This window comes from Podarcis melisellensis (genome assembly GCF_964234715.1).
Source record: "Podarcis melisellensis genome assembly, chromosome: 8".
NCBI lineage: Eukaryota > Metazoa > Chordata > Lepidosauria > Squamata > Lacertidae > Podarcis > Podarcis melisellensis.
The window spans coordinates 87,203,615-87,225,311 of NC_138540.1; the positions used below are offsets into that span (position 1 = coordinate 87,203,615).

Here is a 21,697-nt window from a genome sequence, read left to right on the forward strand (position 1 = left end):
CTAAACAGTCCATCCTCTCTTTGAAAAACTCCAAGGAAGGAAAATCTGCCACCGTTTGAGGATTCCAAGGACCCTTCACCCAGTCTAAGATGCATAAAGGACATTCCACATTCCCTTTGTTTTTTCTAGCTCAGGGCTTCTATTCTGTATTCTGCTTACGACAAGCAGGCCAGTCTCTGCACAACAGAATAAAGGTAAAGGTAAAGGGATCCCTGACCGTTAGGTCCAGTCGCAGATGACTGGGGTTGCAGCGCTCATCTCGCTTTATTGGCCGAGGGAGCCGGCGTACAGCTTCCGGGTCATGTGGCCAGCAGGACTAAGCCGCTTCTGGCGAACCAGAGCAGCACACGGAAACACCGTTTACCTTCCCGCTGGAGCGGTACCTATTTATCTACTTGCACTTTGACGTGCTTTCGAACTGCTAGGTTGGCAGGAGCTGGGACCGAGCAACGGGAGCTCACCCCATCGCGGGGATTCGAACTGCCGACCTTCTGATCAGCAAGTCCTAGGCTCTGTGGTTTAACCCACAGCACCACCCGTGTCCCTCACACAACAGAATAAATGCATACAAATCTGACACCGGAAATGGCAGTATCTGAAAAACTTTGCATTCTCCCAGGAGGACCCTGTGTTTCTGACCTCAGCGTGGCAGTTCTTGATTTGACTCCAGCATCAAACTGCTGAATTGCAACTTTTATGGAAGTTTGATTCTATCGCCTCCGGCTTACATTGAGATAATGGCTCCCTGAGCACTACTACAGCTATTGATTGACTAAGCAATGTTTGGGTGATTGTGTCATCGCTTATTAGCAATTACTGCTGTTGTGAAACATCACTAGACTAGATGCATCGCGAACTTGACATAGAGTTGGCACACGTTCCATTGCCATTCCGCACAAGCACATTGCGTGCAAAGCATACATAGACCGGCCAATTGCAAATAACACATAATGAACCTGTTTGCCTTTGAGATGCCATGGGAATTCGTAGTTGTAATGCTTAATGCTCGTAAGATGTGCAGCGCTATGTGAGAACTGCTCAAAAGACGTCTGATCTCTCAATAATTTCTCAGAACTTTACCATTAATATAGCATCCCCAGTGTGGAGATTTTGATCTAGAAAGAGGCTTTTTATCCTAGAAAGACTGGTGACTGGGAGCAGCCACCGAGACCATATAACACCAGTCTTGAAAGACCTACGTTGGCTCCCAGTACATTTCTGAGCACAATTCAAAGTGTTGGTGCTGACCTTTAAAGCCCTAAACGGCCTCGGTCCAGTATATCTGAAGGAGCGTTTCAACCCCTGTCATTCTGTCCAGCACCGAGGGCCTTCTGGCAGTTCCCTCCCTGCGAGAAGCCAAGTTACAGGGAACCAGGCAGAGGTCCTTCTCGGTGGTGGCACCTGCCCTGTGGAACGCCCTCCCACCAGATGTCAAAGAGAACAACAACTACTAGACTTTTAGAAGTCATCCCTGTTTAGGGAAGCTTTTAATGTTTAATAGGTTATTGTATTTTAATATTCTGTTGGAAGCTGCCCAGAGTGGCTGGGGAGACCCAGCCAGATGGGCGGGGTATAAATAATGTATTATTATTATTATTTATTGAAAAACCAAATACCCATTGGTAAGGCCCTCCAGCGGCTGGGCGGGTCGGTCATTCATTCATTCATTCATTCCATCCATACATCCATCCATTCAGATGTGGGTTTAAATCCCACCACTGATTGAGTTTTCTCAGACTTGTTCAGCCACGACAAGTGCTTTGGACTGCCCCTCCCATCAGACCCAGCATCATACGGCTGTGCAAACTGGGGCTGATGGGTGTGGGATGTAATCCACTGGAGCGGTCAAGTACAACATTACCTGTTTTCCTAGAGTGGACATGCAGGGACTGTTGGTCCAGCCAGTCGAACTTCCTGTTACACCTGGCTGGAGCATCCTTCCTTTGCATGTGACCAGTGGGTGGGCGTGATCTTTCCAGACCTGGTAAAAGACCAAGTCACGTAGCCACTTCCCTCTCAGCCAGCAGTCCCTGGGCCGTGGCAGAGGAAGGGGTGTGTGGGGTGTATGGGCCACCCCGGGTGTCATCACAGAGTGGGGGGGTGACCATATGACAAAAATATGAATTTAAATATAAATTGGGCTCATGAAACTTTTTAGTTCAGTCAACAAACATAACAAAACGCGGCTGGCAGTGGGTACCACATCGCGGGGGCTGGCACTTACCTCTGGGGCCTGCAGTGTGCCCAAGCCACGCATCTCTCCTGGGAGTGACATTGTGGCTTGGGTGCCTGAAACGGCAGTGTGGGACTTGCGTCTGCCCTCCACCTCGCCCTACCGCAGAGGGGGAGGCAGCAGAGAGGCTCCACACAGCTCGCCCCACCCCCATGGGCGGATTACCCCACCCCCAGCTGCAGGACACATGCACCACACCCAGCATCAGGTCCATTCGTGGCTTTATTGGCCGAGGGAGCCGGAGTACAGCTTCTGGGTCATGTGCCCAGCATGACTAAGCCACTTCTGGTGAACCAGAGCAGCACACAGAAATGCTGTTTAACTTCCCGCCAGAGCGGTGCCTATTTATCTACTTGCACTTTGATGTGCTTTGATTTATCTACTTGCACTTTGATTTATCTACTTGCACTTATTTATCTACTTGCACTTTGACGTGAACTGCTAGGTGGGCAGGAGCAGAGACCGAGCAACGGGAGCTCACCCCTTCACGGGGATTCAAACCACCGACCTTCTGAGGCTCAGTGGTTTAACCCACAGTGCCACCCACAATCCTAGAATGCGTTTAAAACCAAAATCGCATTTGGATAGAAACTGTTTCTCAGGCGGCTAGTCCTAATCTTTATAAACCTGGACCTTCTTCCAGAAGGCAGAAGCTGAAAGAGATCATTTCCGGGGTGTGCACTATCCTGCGCTATCTCTGCAGGTTTCTTATGACACCTGGAAGCGTAGATTTGATCCAAGGTGGGAAGAGTGCACCCAATTATTCTCTCCGCAGTCTTTACAACCCTGGACAGCATTGTTTTTCCCTGACCATGCAGCTCCCAAACCACACACACAGACCATAAGTTAATACACTCTCCACAGTACAATGGTAAAATGCCATCAACAGGTCCTCTGAGAGATTGTTTTTCTGGAGGAAGGGAGACGATCCTTGTGTTCAAATCCTGCTTGCAGGTTTCCCACAGGCTTCTGGGAGCTGGACCAGGTCAGGGGGACATGAGATGAAGACACCCTTGCAATAAACACCCCTTAAGTGCCAATTTATTCTGAAATAAGCAGTTTATTTTTAAACTCCTTACAAAATAGGCAGTATCATAAACACACGGATATATCGATTGCTATTGTTAGCCTTCGTTTGAATACTGGGAAAGGTGTGTGCGCAGGCATGGGCCAGGAGCATCTTGTAAAAAAAGAGCGGTCACAATACCAGACAGACCAGGGGTTAGGAGGAGATAGATCTGAAGATCTATAGACCTAGATAGATAGATAGATAGATAGATAGATAGATAGATAGATAGATAGATAGATGATAGATAGATAGATAGATAGATAGATAGATAGATAGATAGATGATAGATAGATTAGATAGACCTAGACAGCATCTTAAAAAGCAGAGACATCACCTTACCAACAAAGGTCCGTATAGTTAAAACTATGGTTTTCCCAGTAGTGATGTAGGGAAGTGAGAGCCGGACCATAAAGAAGGCTGATCGCCAAAGAATGGATGCTTTTGAATTATGCTGCTGGAGGAGATTCTTGAGAGTCCCATGGACTGCAAGAAGATCAAACCTCTCCATTCTGAAGGAAATCAGCCCTGAGTGCTCACTGGAAGGACAGATCCTGAAGCTGAGGCTCCAAGACTTTGGCCACCTCATGAGAAGAGAAGACTCTCTGGAAAAGACCCTGATGTTGGGAAAGATGGAAGGCACCAGGAGAAGGGGACGACAGAGGACGAGATGGTTGGACAGTGTTCTTGAAGCTACCAGCATGAGTTTGACCAAACTGCAGGAGGCGGTGGAAAACAGGAGTGCCTGGCGTGCTCTGGTCCAGGGGGTCACAAAGAGTCGGACACAACTAAACGACTAAACAACAAGTGCCAATTTATTCTGAAATAAGCAGTTTATTTTTAAACTCCTTACAAAATAGGCAGTATCATAAACACACGGATATATCGATTGCTATTGTTAGCCTTTGTTTGAATACTGGGAAAGGTGTGTGTGCATGCAGGAGCAGGGGCCAGGAGCATCTTGTAAAAAAAGAGCGGTCACAATACCAGACAGACCAGGGGTTAGGAGGAGATAGATCTGGACCTCCTGCAAGATCTCTGGGTGATTTGCAGCAGATCAAAAAAGGTTCTGACTCTCAGCTGTTCATGACCAGGGACTGGACTTGGCTATCTTTTGACAGATGTACAGAGACTTTCTGGTACAGGATTCTTGTTTCAGGCCTTCTTGGGTCACTTGCACACAGTCCTTATTACCGGGAGTTTTGGGTTTCAGAGGTCTGAAAGAAAATTAATCAACAAAGCAAAAAGGTCACAGCTTGCCTTGCCATTAGTAATGCTCACATTCTGAAGTATCTGTAGTGACTTTGGAAGCCAGATTTGACCATCGCCAAACGGCTCAAATGTGAACCAGGCCAGCTGCCCTGGGCTCTCATCTCCGCTCCCTCTGACCCCATATCTATAAGGCCTGGGTCCAAGCAGCTGCCCTGCGCTTTCTAGTCATGGGTCGAAGTACTTTTGCCCCTGCCCCACCACTTTCCACGGGGAAAAACCAGCTCATTGGTGAGAATTTGGAGCAAACGTCAGTCCAGAGAAAGCCCAAATGATATTTGCTCCGATTCAGCAGTAAAGATCAGGTTTCCCTGGGGGAAAGTGGCCTTACACAGGCCAATACTTCTTTTCATACCCTCCAACATTTCTCCGATGAAAATAGGGACGTCCTATTCCATTGTTGTTGTTGTTGTTTATTGTTGTTACCCAGTCCATCTGACTGGGTTGACCCAGACACTTTGGGTGGCTTCCAACATACAGTCGTGCCTTGGTTCTCCAACAGAATGTGTTCCAGGAGTCCATTTGACTCCTGAAACTGTTTGAGAACCAAGGCGCTGCTTCCAATTGGCTATAGGAGCATCCTGCAGCCAATCAGAAGCCGTGGAAGCTGTGCCGTACATTCGGCTTCCAAAAATTGTTCGAAAACCAGGTTTTGGTCGTTCGGGAGTCGATTTCTTCAGGAGCCAAGGTGTTCGATAGCCAAGCTTCGACGGTATATAAAAACATAATAAAACATTAAACATTAAAAGAAACCTTCCCTATACAGGGCTGCCTTCAGGTGTTTTCTAAGGATTGCATAGTTACTCATCTCCTTGACTCGGGGGTCGCATAACTCCAGACCCTCCAACATTTCTTCAAGGAAAATAGGGACACCCTAAGGAAAAGCGGGACATTCCAGGATCAAATCAGAAACCGGGACAGCTTCTGTGAATCTAGGATTGTCCCTGGAAAAAGGGAGATTTTGCACTGTGAGTTGTCGATCCTTGCAAATGGCCAGTGGGCCTCTGCTTGGGAGAGAATGGAGAAGGGCAACCATTCAAGCTAGATTATAAAAGGCCAAGAGTCTGGCTGGGCATTAAAAGGAGGCAGAACCACGTCGTCGTCATCATCATCATCATCATTTATTATTTATACCCCACCCATCTGGCTGGGTTTTCCCAGCCACTCTGGGCGGCTTCCAACAGAATATTAAAATACAATAACCTATTAAACATTAAAAGCTTCCCTAAACAGGGCTGCCTTCAGATGTCTTCTAAAAGTCTGGTAGTTGTTTTTCTCTTTGACATCTGGTGGGAGGCTGTTCCACAGGGCGGGTGCCACCACCGAGAAGGCCCTCTGCCTGGTTCCCTGCAACTTGGCTTCTCGCAGCGAGGGAACCGCCAGAAGGCCCTCGCCGCTGGACCTCAGTGTCCAGGCAGAACGATGTGTTACGTTCTGCTCCTTAGTGAGTGACGAACAGCTCAGTGCCTCTCTACTTACCCTGAATAGCGTGAATTATCCACCCATTCCCATATTCCTTTCAGCCCAATCCAAAATGGCATTGAACGCAGAGAGTTCTAGAGTTAGGAGAAGAAGCAAAGCATTGGAGTCCTGAATGACCAGCCTCATGCCATGTCTACTGAGGGAAGGGGCTGCTAGTTTGATGGCTGGGTGGGAGGGGCTCACTCAATTTCCCCCCCAGCAGGGCCAGATCAGGAAGACAGATCAGGAAGAAACTGTCCCTCCCCACACCCACCCCAAAGACAAGGGGCCCATCGTTGAGGTTCCACAGAGCTCTTTGCTGATGTCTATTTGGCTACTTAAGGAGGTCTCTATAGGAGTATATTTCCTGCCAACCTAGCAGTTCGAAAGCACCTCAAAGTGCAAGTAGATAAATAGGTACCACTCCGGTGGGAAGGTAAACAGCGTTTCCGTGCGCTGCTCTGGTTCACCAGAAGTGGCTTAGTCATGCTGGCCATGTGACCCGGAAGCTGTACGCCGGCTCCCTCGGCCAATAAAGCGAGATGAGCGCCACAACCCCAGAATCGGCCATGACTGGACCTAATGGTCAGGGGTCCCTTTACCTTTTTCTAGGAGTATATTGTATTATAAAATGGGGTTTCAGAGTTTTTAGGGGGGGTTGAATGTCTTATGTAGCTTTTTCAATTTCATTGATCTGTATGGGACAATGACAATAAAGATATCATATCATCTTATCATATCATCATATCATATCATATCATATCATCATCGTACTTTCCTGAGGTTAGAACTGTAGGGAGAGGGAACGATTTTCCTGCTCTGGGACATGAAGAACCACAGGACAGCAGAAACCTCAAAAACTGCAAATCCTTATCACAGCCCTTGCCGCATTTCGAAGCTCTTGCAGGTGGCAAGGAGGAGTGACAGAAAGAGAAGAAGCAGGAAGGCAGGGGCCCAATCCTGCTCTGATCTGCAGCCAGTCTGCATCCCTCAACAGACAGCCTTTGAGGAGAGGCAGCAAAGTTGCAACAGGGTCCTTTCCGCTTTTTAAGATTGGAAATGTGAACGCCACATTTCCCTCACCTTTCCCCTTTCTGAGCATGGAGCGGCCTTCAAGTTCCCCCTTCAGGATTGACGGTGGAGCCCCTCCCTCCCTCACCCCACCCATTAGGCCATGCTACCCGTTTTCACCAGACCATTAAGACTTGGGAACGCTGCAGCTCCTCGGCACTCCAGGGATCTCTCAAAACAAGAAGAAGGGATTTGTTCTTCGCACAGTCAGCCTTGCTTTCTGCCCAAGTCCTCTTTTCCGCTGAAATCCACAGGCATTTCCATCGGAAGAGCTTCCACTGAGGGGGGCAGCAACCTGGGAAGAAGAAAAACCTGGCTGCAGCTCTTCCCAGTTGGGCTCAGGGCACCTCAGAGACCCCCAGCCAATGTGGTGAGATGCTATTTGTTCAGAGGCCACAAGCTCCATAAGCTGGTCTGTTCTACGTCTGCAGGGTGGCAGGGATCATTTGGGAACAATTAAGGACTCATCCGGAACACAGGTGGCGCTGTGAGTTAAACCACAGAGCCTAGAGCTTGCCAATCAGAAGGTTGGCGGTTCAAATCCCTGCGATGGGGTGAGCTCCTGTTGCTCGGTCCCAGCTCCTGCCAACCTAGCAGTTTGAAAGCACAAAGGTCAAGTAGATAAATAGGTACCGCTCCGGCGGGAAGGTAAACGGTGTTTCCGTGCGCTGCTCTGGTTCGCCAGAAGCGGCTTAGTCATGCTGGCCACATGACCCGGAAGCTGTACGCCGGCTCCCTCAGCCAATAAAGCAAGATGAGTGCCACAACCCCAGAGTCGGCCACGACTGGACCTGATGGCCAGGGATCCCTTTACCTTTTAAGGACTCATCCACACTACCCTTTTGCCCCTCACTTCCTAGGCAGAATTTTTCCAGTCCATGTCCAAGTCACTTTCCCCCCAGGAAAATCCACTCTTTAATGCTGAATTGGAACAAATGGCAATTCAGGTTTTCCAAAGATTGCTGTTTGAACCAATTCAGCGCTAAAGAGCGGATTTTTGCAGGGGAAAGGGAAAAAACCACACACTCTTATGCACTCTTTGCTTGACTGTAAAGCCATGCATTTAGACAGATGGAGGCATCTGTGAGACATTTAATTTACCCCAGAGCCCATACTTGGGTAATATTAGCAGAAACCCAAAAGCCACAAAGGTTGGTCCTCTCCAGGGTTGTCTCAGGCCAGAAATAAGTCCCTATGCAGGGCTGCCTTCAGGTGTCTTCTAAAGGTTGTACAGTTACTTATCTCCTTGGCGTGGGGGCCGCATAACTCTGGACCCTCCAACATTTATCTGATGAATATAAGGACATCCCAAGGAAAAGTGGGACATTCTGGGATCAAATTGAAAACGGGGATGGCTTCTGTAAATTTGGGAATGTCCCTGGAAAATAGGGGCACCTGGGAGAGTCTGCTTTATTCCTTCTGCTTCCATAATTTTTTGTCCCTGGGTACCAGCAATATGGGATGTGGGTGGTGCTGTGGGTTAAACCACAGAGCCTAGGACTTGCCGATCAGAAGGTTGGCGGTTCGAATCCCCGCGACGGGGTGAGCTCCCTGCTCCTGCCAGCCTAGCATTTTGAAAGCATGAAGGTCAAGTAGATAAATAGGTACCGCTCTGGCGGGAAGGTAAACGGCGTTTCTGTGCGCTGCTCTGGTTCGCCAGAAGTGGCTTAGTCATGCTGGCCACAGGATCTGGAAGATGTACGCCGGCTCCCTCGGCCAGTAAAGCGAGATGAGCGCCGCAACCCCAGAGTCGGCCACGACTGGACCTAATGGTCAGGGGTCCCTTTGCCTTTACCATCAATATGGAAATATTCTTTAGTTTGGCAAACACTAGTAAAAGGAGGGGAATCTCCCATTGCAGTGGGGGCAGAACGGGGGAAACTCATTCTGGTGATTCATGAACCCCAGCCCAGCACAAGTAAGAATCCCCCCCCCCCCCGCAGAAAGAATGTGGTTGGTCAAGGGAGCGGTGGGCTCAAAATGTTGAAAACCAGTGTTCTAGGGGATTCTGGTAAGTAAAACAAAGGAGTGGTGGCCATTAGGGAGAAATCAGCAGCTAAGAAGAAATGAACAAATGGCAGTTTTGACAACAAAAATTAAGGCAGAGACGCAGCTCATCACCCACAATTGCTAGAGCATCAGAGCATGAAGAGCGCTCAGCCGCCGTCGCACAGACAGCGGAGGAAGTGTGAGCACATGTCTTTTGCATGCAGGTTCTGCTGGGCAAGAATCACCCCATTACGGGAAAATTAATGAAAGTGTCCTAAATATAGTGTGCCTAATGAGTGCATCATCAGCATGTCTGAAATAGTACGTGGTGTACTGCAGCAGCCATGTTTATGTTAGGATTTTTATCTATCTGAGGTGTTTCAGCGAGTGGTACTGTTGTAATGTGTTTTGTATACATCACGTGAGTGTCTGAGTGAGAGTGAGACAGGAAGTCTGAGTATGGTTGGAAGTTAGTTTCACTTCTGAAAGTGTTGCTGTTCTGTACTGGGACACAGGTGGCACTGTGGGTTGAACCACAGAGCCCAGGGCTTGCCGATCAGAAGGTCGGCGGTTCGAATCCCCGTGACGGGATGAGCTCCTGTTGCTCGGTCCCTGCTCCTGCCAACCTAGCAGTTCGAAAGCACGTCAAAGTGCAAGTAGATAAATAGGTACCTCTCCAGCGGGAAGGTAAACGGCGTTTCTGTGCGCTGCTTTGGTTCACCAGAAGCGGCTTAGTCATGCTGGCCACATGACCCGGAAGCTGTACGCTTCCCTCAGCCAGTAAAGTGAGATGAGTGCCGCAACCCCAGAGTTGGCAAAAACTGGATCTAATGGTCAGGGGTCCCTTTACCTTTTACCTATATAAGGGCAGGCACACATAGGTTCTGGGTCCTCCTCCTTTCCTGCATGAGAGGGGAGCACCCTGTTTCAACAGATCAATAAAGACCAGGCTTACAAACTGCTTTGCTTCTCAGTATTCTCTGGTTGGCCTGTTCTTTTCTCCGACCGATGGAGAACCTGCAAAGGAGTCTATAAGGGCTCTTGTGTCCCCCATAAGGGAACACGGGCAGATTTTCGTTTATTACACCATGATTCCTGGAGGCAGCGATCAGCAAGGGGAGCACTCCCAGCCTGGCTGGAAAAGGGGGCAAACTGGACGTACCAATCTGCTGGCAAGATCTGGCGTGCGTCAGATTGGTCTCCATCTCCCGGTTCTTCTCTTCCAGTCTGCCCTGGTCCTGACGCAGGACGGTCAGGTTGCTCTGTGCTTGCCTCAGCTGTTCCCCGGCGCGTTTGAGTCCCGCCTTGGCCTCTCGTAGCATCTCCCGGGCCTCAGCCAGGCTCTCCTCCTCGGTTCTGATCCTCTGGACCAGGGCGCTGCTGTTTGCGGCGTGGGCTTGGGAAGCCTCGCTGAGCTGCCAGGAGACCTGCCAGTCTGCAAAGCACAGAGGAGGGAGATGACCGGGGGCCACAATGATGTTCTCTTGGGGGCTCTGGACTGAGCTGCAGGCAGCAGGGCAGAGAGGCTGGATTACCGCAATGCGCTCTCTGTGGGGCTTCCCTGGCGTTTGGTCCAGAAGCTGCGGTCATTGCAAAATGCTGCACCACAATCGCTAACAGGTGTGAGGCCCCGTCGGCTTAGGAAGTTTTAATCTGATTCTTTAGTTGATTCTAAAGAATCACGGCAAGAAAAATTGACGGACTATGCAGAACTGGCAAAACTGACATATAAGCTACGGGACAAGGATAACTGTGACTTTAAGGCTGATAGTAGACTAAGACTGATGGACATTTGTTGGGGATTGAAACCGGGAAAGGGAAGGGGTGGGGTTTGGGAATCCAAAGGGTGTATAATTATAATATGTTTTTTCTTTTTTCTTTTTGTCATGTTATTAGTATGAAAATTGGGGAATTCGTGGAAGGGAATTTGGGTCGACCGTAGAAAAAAGTTTTAAGATTGAGAATTGAGAATTGATGTACAAATATTGATGCTTATAAGGTAAAATTGGTCTTTTAAAATGAACTAAATACAAAAAGGTTAAAAATTGGGGATAAGAACTTGTTGAACTAACAAATTTGAAATGGAATATAAGAAGGGGAGGTGTCGGGAAGTCAGGGAACTATGTTATAGAAAAATAAGGATTATAAACTGTATGTGTTTTTAACTTTTTCTTTGTTTTCTTTTTTGATTTTTTAATGTATTAAAGTGGAAAATTTCAATAAATATATTTTAAAAAAGAAATAAAAGGATAACTGTCACTTTAAGGATCAATGGGAACCCTTTACAAAGTATGGTATCTGAAGACCCAACAAAGCGAACTGGACTCCTTGGCAGGTTTTGAATAAACTTTCACAAACTTTTTATTGATAATAATCAGCTAAATAGTTTGAGGATCTATAAAACTGTGTAACATGCAGAAAACAGCAGTCTCAGAGAAACCAAAGACAGGAACTGAGAGAGGTCGGGGGGTGGGGGGTGGGTTTTGTGGGAGGTGGAGGGAGGAAAAATGGGGGGGGGGAAACAAGGATGATATGTTTTTGGATAACATGCCTTGTTTTAATTTTGAATAAAAAAACTAAAAAGAAAAGGAAGTTTTAATCTATTTCGAGTATTTTAACTGTTTGGATGTTTCAAAGTATGGCTTTGAATTCTTTCTCGTTTTTCTTGTTTTGGATTGTTGTTGTTTTTTTAAAAAAACCAATCCAGCGGTGTATAAATTTTATGAAATAAAATAATAAATAAATCCCGTCTTGAAGGCCACGAAGTCTACTAGAGTTGACATTTGGCCAGTCACTGCCTCTCAGGTTGAAAGTTTTAAATCACTGCTGTTAATTTTTCTTAAGTGCTAGCTGGATTGTGTCAATTTTTGTAAACCCCTTTGAGGTTGGGGGGGGTAGAGGGGGAGTGTTTTACAGTTGAGCGATGCATACGTTTTATAAAATAAAAATAAATAGAGACACACCCAGAGCTGTTTTTGAAGAAATCCTCAGTTAGGCTATGTGAATTTGCAATTTCCCACCTCTCCCATTCCCCTGAAGGGGAAACTTCTGGAGGCTGGCTGCCTCTGAATACCACCTCTGGTGTATTTAGTTCCCGCCTGCAGGCATCTTCCCACCATGTCTATCTGATTGACCACTGTGCAAACAAGATGCTGGACTTAGATGGACCACTGGCTTGACCCAGCAGCCAGGCTCTTCCTTTGGAGGCCTATTGAGATAGCAGAACCTCCATGCCCAGGCACAGTCTACCTCTGAGTACCAGATAATGGGGATCAACATTTGGAGAAGACATTTGCACTCAGGACCTGCTCTGGGGCCTCCCTTTCAGGCACTTGTGTGAATGTTTGGCCTGATCCAGCCTGAGAGCTCTTTTTAGATATTGGTGCTCTCATGGGAACATGGCTGCTACTGAGCACCAATGCTAGCAGAGCTCCAGTGGCAGGTGAATATGCGGCTATTTGAGCAGGCATTTGGCCTCCCTTGCCTCGTGCAGTTACGTTCTCTGTATATTGCTTCCTTCAACACTGGTGATCTTTGCTTCTTCCAGTACACTGATATTAGTTTGCCTGTCTTCCCAAGTGATGTGTAAAATCTAAAAAAATGTAGTATAAACACCAGCAATTGGGAAACACTGGCCTGCGAGCGCTCCAGTTGGAGAACAGCCTTTATCAAAGGTGTCATGGGCTTTGAAGACACTCGAACTCAGGACTCAAGGGAGAAACGTGGTAAGAGGAAGGCATGCTTGGCAAATCCACACCGTGATCAACTCCTGCCTGGAAACCTATGTCCCCACTGTGGAAGGACGTGTGGATCCAGAACTGGCCTCCACAGCCACTTACAGACTCATTGTTAAAACTGGGTTTATGGAAGACAATCTTACTTGGCTACGAGGGATCGCCGAAGAAGAAGAAAAAGAAGAAGAAGAGGAGGAGGAAAAGGAAGAAGAAGAAGAAGGAGAAGGAGAAGGAGAAGGAGAAGGAGAAGGAGAAGAAGAAGAGGAGGAGGAGGAGGAGGAGGAGGAGGAGGAGAAAAGATGATGATGATGATGATGAAGATGATGATGATGAAGAAAAAGACGAAGAAGAAGAAGAAGAAGAAAAGGAAGAAGACGAAGATGAAGAAGAAGAGGAGGAAGAGGAAGAAGAAAAGGAAGAAGAAGAGGAAGAAGAAGAAGAAGAAGAAGAAGAAGAAGAAGAAGAAGAAGAAGAGGAAGAGGAAGAAGAAGAAGAAGAAGAAGAAGAAGAAGAAGAGGAAGAGGAAGAAGAAGAAGAAGAAGAAGAAGAAGAAGAAGAAGAAGAAGAAGAAGAAGAAGAGGAAGAAGAAGAAGAAGAAGAGGAAGAGGAAGAGGAAGAAGAAGAAGAAGAAGAAGAAGAAGAAGAAGAAGAAGAAGAAGAAGAAGAGGAAGAAGAAGAAGAAGCAGAAGAAGAAGAAGAAGAAGAAGAAGAAGAAGAAGAAGAGGAAGAGGAAGAAGAAGAAGAAGAAGAAGAAGAAGAGGAAGAGGAAGAAGAAGAAGAAGAAGAAGAAGAAGAAGAAGAGGAAGAGGAAGAAGAAGAAGAAGAAGAGGAAGAGGAAGAAGAAGAAGAAGAAGAAGAAGAAGAAGAAGAAGAAGAAGAAGAAGAAGAAGAAGAAGAAGAAGAAGAGGAAGAAGAAGAAGAAGAAGAAGAGGAAGAAGAAGAAGAAGAAGAAGAAGAAGAAGAAGAAGAAGAAGAAGAAGAAGAAGAAGAAGAGGAAGAAGAAGAAGAAGAAGAAGAAGAAGAAGAAGAAGAAGAAGAAGAAGAAGAAGAAGGGGGGGAAAGGATACAGTGTTGCTGCAAGCTGCTCCTCAATCTGGGACCATGTGAATCCTGAAGGTTACAAACAGTTTAAATAAATACTCACAACCGACTAGGAATCCAACAGTGGTGGCAAAGAAGAAGAGGGAGACGGCCAGGAGGGCCACAGCTGCATAGTAGGTTTGACGCTTCGGCCCTAGAAGAGAAACCCGGGGAGGGGATGAACTGTGGAACTCCCTCCCACAGGAGGCAGGAATGTCCAACTTGGATGGCTTCAAAATCGAGCTGGGAAAATTCGTGGAGGAGGAGGAGAGGGCTACCAAAGGCTCCTAGCCAAAGTGGCTCTGCTCAGTCTCCACAGTCAAGAGGCAGGAAATGATTCTGAATCCCAGTTGCTGGAAACTGCAGGAGTGGGAGAGATCCTGCTTCCTGGTTTCCCTTTGGGGCAACTGGTTCTTAAAAGAGGTCTTATGGCTACCTGCCAGGGATTCTGGAGTTGTGATTTCTGCAATGCAGGGAGTGTTTCCCAACCTTGGGCCTCCAGCTGTTTATGGACTACAACTCCCATCATCCCTAGCTAGCAAGACCAGTGGTCAGGGATGATGGGAATTGTAGTTCAAAAACAGCTGGAGGCCCAAGGTTGGGAAACACTGGACTAGAGGACCCACCTTCCAAATCTACAATTCTATGATCCCTCCCCTAATAATAATATAATTTATTATTTATACCCCGCCCATGTGGCTGGGTTTCTCCAGCCACTCTGGGCGTCTCCCAACAGAATATTAAAAACACGATAAAACATCGAACATTAAAAACTTCTCTAAACAGGGCTGCCTTCGGATGTCTTCTAAAACACTGTGGGTGGGAGGGAAAGGGAAGAGGAACCACGGATCTGCACAGTGGCGTAGCGTGGGTTGTCAGCACCCGGGGCAAGGCAAGTAATTTGCACCCCCTAACCCGTGGATTCGCGCCCCCTAACCCTAACCCCCAGATGTTGCGCCCGGTGCGGCCGGCCCCCCCTGCACCCCCCACACTACGCCACTGGATCTGCATCTCCAGAACAAAGCAGCTCACAGCAATATTCATGAAACACCATGCTGTTTCCAAATTAGAACTATGAAAAGGAATGCATTTCTGAGGGGCAGGGAGAGGAGGACACTGAATATAATAATAATAATAATAATAATAATAATAATAATAATAATAATAATAATAATTTATTATTTATACCCCGCCCATCTGGCTGGGTTTCCCCAGCCACTCTGGGCGGCTTCCAATAAAACACTAAAATACAATAACCTATTAAACATTAAAAGCTTCCCTAAACAGGGCTGCCTTCGGATGTCTTCTAACAGTTTGGTAGTTATTTTTCTCTTTGACATCTGGTGGGAGGCCGTTCCACAGGGCAGGTGCCACCACCGAGAAGGCCCTCTGCCTGGTTCCTTGTAACTTGGCTTCTCGCAGCGAGGGAACCGCCAGAAGGCCCTTGGCGCTGGACCTCAGCGTCCGGGCAGAACGATGGGGGTGGAGATGCTCCTTCAGGTATACTTGACCGAGGCCGTTTAGGGCTTTCAAGGTCCGCACCAAGACTTTGAATTGTGCTCGGAAACGTACTGGGAGCCAGTGAACTCAGCAAAGTGTACAAGAAACCTCCTATGTATGCAGAACATTTAGTTCCTAAGAGTTCAGAAGCAGGCACTGTCGTTATGCTTTAGTTTGAAAGATAACCTACCACCCTCCCTTTCCTAAATGATAGTCCAAAGCAGCAAACAGCATCACTACTGGAATAATAACTAAAGCATTAAACACAAGAATTGCCTCCTGGGTCAAGCCCATCTATTCCTGCATACACATCTTTCATTACCCAAACGTCCCAGGGAGGGTAACAGCAATTAGAGCACAATATTTAAACTACAGTCACACAAAAAGGGACATGGGTGGCGCTGTGGGTTAAACCACAGAGCCTAGGACTTGCTGATCAGAAGGTTGGCGGTTCGAATCCCCGTGACAGGGTGAGCTCCCATTGCTCGGTCCCTGCTCCTGACAAACTAGCGGTTTGAAAGCAAAGTGCAGGTAGATAAATAGGTACCGCTCCGGTGGGAAGGTACCGTTTCCATGCGCTGCTCTGGTTCGCCAGAAGCGGCTTAGTCATGCTGGCCACATGACCCGGAAGCTGTACGCCGGCTCCCTCGGCCAATAAAGCAAGATGAGCGCCGCAACCCGAGTCGGTCACGACTGGACCTAATGGTCAGGGGTCCCTTTACCTTTACTTACAGTCACACAAAAATAAGGTGGGTCCTTAAGAACACACACAGCCAGGGTCAAAAGCCAGGGGGAAGAGGTGTGTCTTCAGGATCCTCTGGAAGCTGTGAAATGAGGGTGCCACGGCTTAGGGCCCGCCTCAAAGGAGGCCCTCTCCTGCTGGACCACCCCAGAAGCCTCTGAGGGGAGAGGAACCACCAAGAGGAACCCCTCTGCCAATCTCAACACCTGAGAGGGTCTGCAGGTAAGGAGGTGGTTTTTCAAGCATCTTTCCTCTAGTCCTTACTGGCAGGAGGTCTTCCTGGCAGTGGCAAGACCTACCTCACCAGGGCAATCCTCAACACTCACCTTTTGCAGGCTCTAAGCTGCTGGGGGCCTTTCCTTCCTCAGGCCTGGCCCCCTGGATGTTCTCATAGGCGAGATCCTCCTCAGTTGTCTCTGGAAAAGGAGATGGGAGTGAGCAGCAAATTTTGCCGTAGTATTGAAAAAGCTGCAAAGGTTTGGACAGACAGACAGACAGTCTCGCAGTACCTTGCCGCTGGATCTTCTCCAGAGGAACCTTCCCGAATCTCAGGTCCGCGTAGGTCACATCCTGAGACATCCTGGGGATGGGAGAAGCCAGGTCACTGTTCTCACGGCACCCGAGAGTGACTTATGGTACTTTGGAGGGAAGTCACTTGGTCTCTGCTGAAAAGGGGTTTCGTCACCGCTGGTTCCAGTAAGCAGAGGTTTGTGGAGACCAGGTGGAGTCAGCCATGCATGAGTAAAAACCCTCCCTTGACTGTGCTGATGTCATTTGAGAAGTGAAAGTCTTCTCTCATCTCTAACTTTCTCTTCACTTCTGTTTGTTTCCCTGGGGGCAGCAGAAGGCTGCTGAGATTGGCAAGTGATTCTCCCGATGTGTAGTTTTTGAGATGTGCTGTAGGAGTCTAAGAAAAGCCTGCTTTGGGCAAGAGATGTTGGACACCATATAATGTTGGAAGATTAGGAAAGGCGGTGGAAGGGATTAAGTTTACTGCATGTACTGTAATATTATGAAAATATTATGAAAATGATGTATAGATTGTACTTAACCCCGGTGAAATTAGCAAAGGTCTATCATACAAATAATAATCAATGTTGGAAAAGTAAAGAAAAAGAAGGTACTTTTTATCATATGTGGTGGACGTGTCCCAAGGTGAAAGACTTCTGGGAAAAGATTTATAATGAGTTGAAAAAAATGTTGACAAATACATTTATTAAGAAACCAAAAGCCTTTCTACTTGGAATACTAGGACTGGAAATGCCCAGAAAAGATGTTAGACTGTTTTTGTATGCCACGACAGCGGCAAGACTTTTATTAGCCAAAAACTGGAAATCACAAGAAATACCAACAATAGAAGTATGGCAGGTGAAGATGTTGGACTTTTTGGAGCTGGCCGACCTGACTGGAAGTATCCGCGACCAGAAAGAGGAGGAGATAGATGGGGATTGGAGGAAATTCAAGGAATATTTAGCTAAATATTGTGATATAAAATAAATAGAAAATTCTTGGAAATAATAAATAGGCTTAGGGATAGAATAGCAAATATTAAGGATTAAAATATTAATAAAGGAGAGGTTAGTAAATGAAAGGAGCTAATATTATTAGAAATATGAAATATGAAGTTGGAGAACTGTTATATAGGTGATATAACGAAATTCAGTTAGAGGGGTTTCGGGGAAGTCAGTTATCAATGTAATGAGAATCAGGTATTTGAAGAAACAATTTTTCTTTGTGTTTAATGTATTGTAGTGTAATGTGTTTCTCTTGTGTGTTTTGTTATGTCATTTTTGTGATAATGTAGAAAACCAATTAAAAAAAAATTTGGCGGGGGGGGAGAAGTAGAGCCTGTTGGGCCAGACCAGTTGCCCATCTGCCACGGCATCCTGTTCTCACAGCAGGACCCAAGCACAGGAGACCTTTCCCCTCCAGCAGTGAAGGGCAGAGCACCGCCGTCGTGGCCAGTACCCATCAATAGCTTTCAACAAGCAGGATTCAAACACAAGAGCATTTTCTCCCCTCTTTTGTCTTCCAGCAACTGAGATTCAGAAGCATTTCTACAGCCTCCGACTATGGTGGCAGAGCAGTGCCATCCTGGTTGGTACCCGTCAGTAGCCCTCTCCTCCTCCATGAAATTCCCTGGTCCTCTTTTAAAGCCTTGTCCTCTTTTAAAGGATGCGGGTGGCACTGTGGGTTAAACCACAGAGCCTAGGGCTTGCCGGTCAGAAGGTTGGCGGTTCGAATCCCCGCGACGGGGTAAGCTCCCGTTGCTCAGTCCCTGCTCCTGCCAACCTAGCAGTTTAAAAAGCACCTCAAAGTGCAAGTAGATAAATAGGTACCACTCTGGCGGGAAGGTAAATGGCGTTTCCGTGTGCTGCTGTGGTTCGCCAGAAGCGGCTTAGACATGCTGGCCACATGACCCGGATTCTCTGTATAGAATGTCCTGGGAGATTGAAGTGTTCTCCTACTGGTTTCTTTCTGAACAAAGACATTGGATTCTTATCTCATTATACATGACAAAGCCATTTTTCACCTTCTCACCCCTTGCTTTTTCCTGTAAGACCTATTGCAGTCGTTAAGAGTCGTTAAGAGAAGTGTGCATGCACACGAAAGCTCATACCAAGAACTAACTTAGTTGGTCTTTAAGGTGCTGCTGGAAGGAAATTTTTTTGTTTTGACTATGGCAGACCAACACGGCTACCTATCTGTAATCTGTAGATTAAAATTTAAACCTCCTGACCCACGTGTGGGAGAGACAAAGAACAAGTAACTGGGAAGCCTTTCAGCGGAGTAAAATATCGAGTGTGTTTTTCAGCTTATTAATAAGCTTAGGAATATTATTGATTTGATTTGTATACCTCCCTTCATCCAAAGATCACAGCGTGGTTCACAATAGGCTATTATTATCTGTTGATATTTTCCACAGGAGGTGCTACAGTTTAACTATGCACTGCATAAAGTCCTCTTTCTTTAATCTGTCCTGAATCTTCCAGCATTCATTTTCATTTTCCACGATTTCCACTACTGTAAAGGTATAAGTAAAGTAAAGGTAAAGGTACCCCTGCCCGTACGGGCCAGTCTTGCCAGACTCTGGGGTTGTGCGCCCATCTCACTTAAGAGGCCAGGGGCCAGCGCTGTCCGGAGACACTTCCGGGTCACGTGGCCAGCGTGACATCGCTGCTCTGGCGAGCCAGAGCCGCACACGGAAACGCTGTTTACCTTCCCGCTGGTAAGCGGTCCCTATTTATCTACTTGCACCCGGAGGTGCTTTCGAACTGCTAGGTTGGCAGGCGCTGGGACCGAGCAGCGGGAGCGCACCCCGCCGCAGGGATTCGAACCGCCGACCTTCTGATCGGCAAGTCCTAGGCGCTGAGGCTTTAACCCACAGCGCCACCTGCGTCCCCTACTGTAAAGGTATAGGTAAAGGTAAAGGGACCCCTGACCATTAAGTCCATTCGTGACTGACTCTTGGGTTGCAGCGCTCATCTCGCTTTACTGGCTGAGGGAGCCGGCGTACAACTTCCGGGTCATGTGGCCAGCATGACTAAGCCGCTTCTGGTGAACCAGAGCAGTGCACGGAAACGCCGTTTACCTTCCCGCCGGAGCGGTACCTATTTATCTACTTGCACTTTTGACGTGCTTTTGAACTGCTAGGTTGGCAGGAGCAGGGACCGAGCAACGGGAGCTCACCCCGTCGTGGGGATTCGAACCACCGACCCTCTCCGCGTTCCTCTACTACTGTAAGAAAGGGACAAAAACCTTTCTCTACCATCTTTCTCTGTGCTATGCATCAGTTTATAAACCTCTATCATGCCGCCACCTACTCGCCTTTTCTCTAAACAAAAAAGTCCCAAACATGGCAACCTTTCCTCATCCATCCACTTTGACCATTTTGGCTGCCCTTTTCTAAAACCTTTCCCATCTCTACAATACCCTTTTTGAGGGGAGGCGACAACTGTACGTGGTATTCCAAACTGTATATGGTATTCCAAATTGCATTGTGGAAATTGGGAAAGTCGTATAAGAGTCCTTAAAATCAGGGGTTAATTACAACTGTGTACATGTAACTGGCAAAAAAATGCAGGCTAGGTCATTTTCTCAGTTCGGATTGAAGCTGGTTGAGAGTGAAATCAAAATGCAGTATTTCATAAGAAACATGATAAGATATGGTTTGTGGCTAATGTGTGCAGAGTGTTTCCCAAACCACCAATGAGAGCACACTGCATGCAGAGCAAATAGACTTGATCCCAGATGGAGTTTCAGAACTGAGGTAAGTACTTTTTGAGGTAAGCACTCCTAGACTTTGGAATTCTCTTCCTAGAGAAACCAGGCTGGCACCCTCCTTGCTGCCAATATCTTATTCCAACAGGCTTTTGGGGAATGACTGCTTGTAATGATGCAACTGGTGCCATGTTGTTTTTACAGTGGTACCTCAGGTTAAGTACTTAATTTGTGCCAGAGATCCATTAACCTGAAACTGTTTTTAACCTGAAGCACCACTTTAGCTAATGGGGCTTCCTGCTGCCGCTGCTGCGCAATTTCTGTTCTCATCCTGAAGCAAAGTTTTTAACCCGAGGTACTATTTCTGGGTTAGTGGAGTCTGTAACCTGAAGCGTATGTAACCTGAAGCGTATGTAACCCAAGGTACCATTGTACTATCTTTTCGTTTTTAGAAATCTTATCTATGTCTGTATAAATGATTTTAAATCTATTAATGTTTAATTGTTTTCTTACCTACCTCCCCTTTATGCTTCTGGCTGTTCTTATTTTTATCTGTAAGACACCTTGAGTATAAATGAATATATACTAACAATAATAAATGCGGGGTGGAAGGAAAAAGCATTTGGGTTGCAGCATTTTGCTTTTTCTTGCCTGTCTAATCACAAGAGAAGTTAAAAAAGAAGACCTTCATTTATTTCAAAAGCTTTTTTTAAAAAATAAAAGTGTCTTGGCAACTTGCCGCTCCTCCCAGACGCAGGAGGCTCCCTATGGAGAGAAAAAGGCAAGCAAGAGAGGGCCTCCTTCAGACCTATAAATTACATTTATTTTATTCATTTATTATACTGCATTTCATCTGAAGATCAGAGGGTGGTTCACAACAATAAAATACAAAATAAGAGCATAAAATACATAAAATAAAAGCAGGAGGAGACCAAGAAGCCCCCACCCTTCCACAAAACATTTAGAAGGACACTGAATGTTAGCCAGCCCAAGGCCTGGCTTCGCATTTTGAGCTTTTAACCGTATTTTTTGCTCTATAAGACGCAACAGATCACAAGACGCACCTAGTTTTTGGAGGAGGAAAACAAGAAAAAAAATATTCTGAATCTCAGAAGCCAGAACAGCAAGAGGGATCACTGTGCAGTGAAAGCAGCGATCCCTCTTGCTGTTCTGGCTTCTGGGATAGCTGCGCAGCCTGCATTCGCTCCATAAGACGCACACACATTTCCCCTTACTTTTTAGGAGGGAAAAAGTGAGTCTTATAGAGCAAAAAATATGGTATAAGGTGCATTCTTTTACATTTAAAAAGATTGAAAGAAGAAGCAGAGCCC

The 21,697-nt window shown here is 46.8% G+C and overlaps 1 protein-coding gene across 1 annotated transcript; it reads right to left on the reverse strand.

The window, feature by feature from the left end:
- Positions 1–4,163: 4,163 nt before the first annotated feature.
- On the reverse strand, positions 4,164–17,119 carry LOC309376230 (uncharacterized protein). Its single transcript, XM_081922505.1, has 7 exons — positions 16,655–17,119; positions 16,472–16,561; positions 13,968–14,057; positions 10,252–10,524; positions 7,226–7,395; positions 6,048–6,124; positions 4,164–4,516 (listed from the first exon to the last, which is right to left on the reverse strand). The coding sequence occupies exons 1-7, from the start codon at positions 16,722–16,724 to the stop codon at positions 4,384–4,386; spliced, it is 903 nt and encodes a 300-aa protein (XP_081778631.1). The 5' UTR covers positions 16,725–17,119; the 3' UTR covers positions 4,164–4,383.
- Between the last annotated feature and the right edge of the window lie 4,578 nt (positions 17,120–21,697).

Coding starts and splice junctions, on each gene's coding strand:
- LOC309376230 (XM_081922505.1), bottom strand. CDS start 16,724: ATGTCTCAGGATGTGACCTACGCGGACCTGAGATTCGGGAAGGTTCCT. Junction 10,525..13,967: donor TGTTGGATTCCTAGTCGGTT/GTGAGTATTTAT, acceptor TGTGCTTTGCAG/ACTGGCAGGTCTCCTGGCAG. Junction 6,125..7,225: donor AGCGTTCCCAAGTCTTAATG/GTCTGGTGAAAA, acceptor TCCTAACTCTAG/AACTCTCTGCGTTCAATGCC.